A 1,943-nucleotide genomic window follows, 5' to 3' on the forward strand; every position below is an offset into this window, starting at 1 on the left:
GACAACACAGGCCCGAAGGGATGAAGGGATGGGCTGGGGACCACAAATCCATGCTCTCTTGAATTGTCAGTCTTCTCACGTGCCACACTGTTGTTTAACAATACTTTTTAAATATTCTACCCCTTTTTAATTGAGGATTTACTTTGAAAGTTTCCATTCAACCAGGGAGGGAAGGAGGAGGATGCAATAGTGGGTGGTGTCCCCCCAGGAGGTGTCCCCCCCAGGAGGTGTCCCCCCAGGAGGTGTCCCCCCCAGGAGGTGTCCCCCCAGGAGGTGTCCCCCCAGGAGGTGTCCCCCCAGGAGGTGTCCCCCCAGGAGGTGTCCCCCCCAGGAGGTGTCCCCCCCAGGAGGTGTCCCCCCAGGAGGTGTCCCCCCAGGAGGTGTCCCCCCAGGAGGTGTCCCCCCCAGGAGGTGTCCCCCAGAGGACCTGCTGTCCTGTTCCAACCGCTTCACCAGTGCTCTGGTCGCAGACATATTCTCTAAACTAGAGATAGTCCATGTTGCTGTGGAGAGAGCGACGTACAGAACAGAGATATTCTCTAAACTAGAGATAGTCCATGTTGCTGTGGAGAGAGCGACGTACAGAACAGAGATAGTCCATGTTGCTGTGGAGAGGGTATAGATAGTAGAGAGGAACACTTACAGAACACAGATATTCTCTCTAGAGATGGTCCATGAGGAGAGGGGCCAAAGAACAGATATCCTCTCTAGAGATTGCCCTCTCCTCATGGACTAAGAAAATATATTCTCTCTAGAGATGGTCCGTGAGGGAGAGGGGCCAAAGTACTCCCATTGGTCCTTCTCAATCCTCTATGTACTCCCATTGGTCCTTTTCATAGCCTTCATGAACGTGTTGTAACAGCACCCTCCGCCGGCTCTCACAGTACCTACACAGAAACAGAGATGTTGTACAATATCTACACAGAAACAGAGATGTTGCACAATATCCTACACAGAAACAGAGATGTTGCACAATATCTACACAGAAACAGAGATGTTGCACAATATCCTACACAGAAACAAAGATGTTGCACAATATCCTACACAGAAACAGAGATGTTGCACAATATCCTACACAGAAACAAAGATGTTGCACAATATCCTACACAGAAACAGAGATGTTGCACAATATCCTACACAGAAACAGAGATGTTGCACAATATCCTACACAGAAACAGAGATGTTGCACAATATCTACACAGAAACAGAGATGTTGCACAGTACCCTACACAGAAACAGAGATGTTGCACAGTACCTACACAGAAACAGAGATGTTGCACAATATCTACACAGAAACAGAGATGTTGCACAATATCTACACAGAAACAGAGATGTTGCACAATATCTACACAGAAACAGAGATGTTGCACAATATCTACACAGAAACAGAGATGTTGCACAATATCTACACAGAAACAGAGATGTTGCACAATATCTACACAGAAACAGAGATGTTGCACAATATCTACACACAGGAGAGAATATACCAAACATTAAGAACACCTGCTCTTTCCATGACTGACCAGGTGAATCCAGGTGAAAGCTATGATCCCTTATTGAGGTAACCTGTTAAATCCACTTCAGTCAGTATAGATGAAAGGGAGGAGACAGGTTAAAGAAGGATTTATAAGCCTTGAGACAGTTGAGACATGGATTGTGTATGTGTGCCATTCAGAGGGTGAATGGGCCAGACAAAATATTTAAGTGCCTTTGAACGGGGTTTGGTAGTAGGTGCCAGGTGCACCGGTTTGAGTCAAGAACTGCAACGCCGCTGGGTTTTTCAGGCTAACAGTTTCCCCATGTGTATCGAGAATGGTCCACCACCCGAAGGACATCAAGCCAACTTGACAACTGTGCGACGCATTGGAGTCAACATGGGCCAGCATCCCTGTGGAACGCTTTCGACACCTTGTAGAGCTCATATCCCGACAAATTGAGGCTGT

At 47.2% G+C, this 1,943-nt stretch overlaps 1 protein-coding gene across 1 annotated transcript in view; it reads right to left on the reverse strand.

Annotated features, from left to right (window-relative positions):
* Positions 1–354: 354 nt before the first annotated feature.
* Positions 355–1,943, reverse strand: part of arih1 (ariadne ubiquitin-conjugating enzyme E2 binding protein homolog 1) — a 44,496-nt gene continuing 42,907 nt past the window's right edge. Inside the window, exon 14 of the mRNA XM_084186015.1 lies at positions 355–887. Within this exon, the coding sequence (XP_084042141.1) occupies positions 803–887 (85 nt within the window). The 3' untranslated portion in view covers positions 355–802. The remainder of the gene's footprint in view (positions 888–1,943) is intronic.

This window comes from Coregonus lavaretus (genome assembly GCF_964263955.1).
Source record: "Coregonus lavaretus genome assembly, chromosome: 21".
NCBI classification, from domain to species: domain Eukaryota; kingdom Metazoa; phylum Chordata; class Actinopteri; order Salmoniformes; family Salmonidae; genus Coregonus; species Coregonus lavaretus.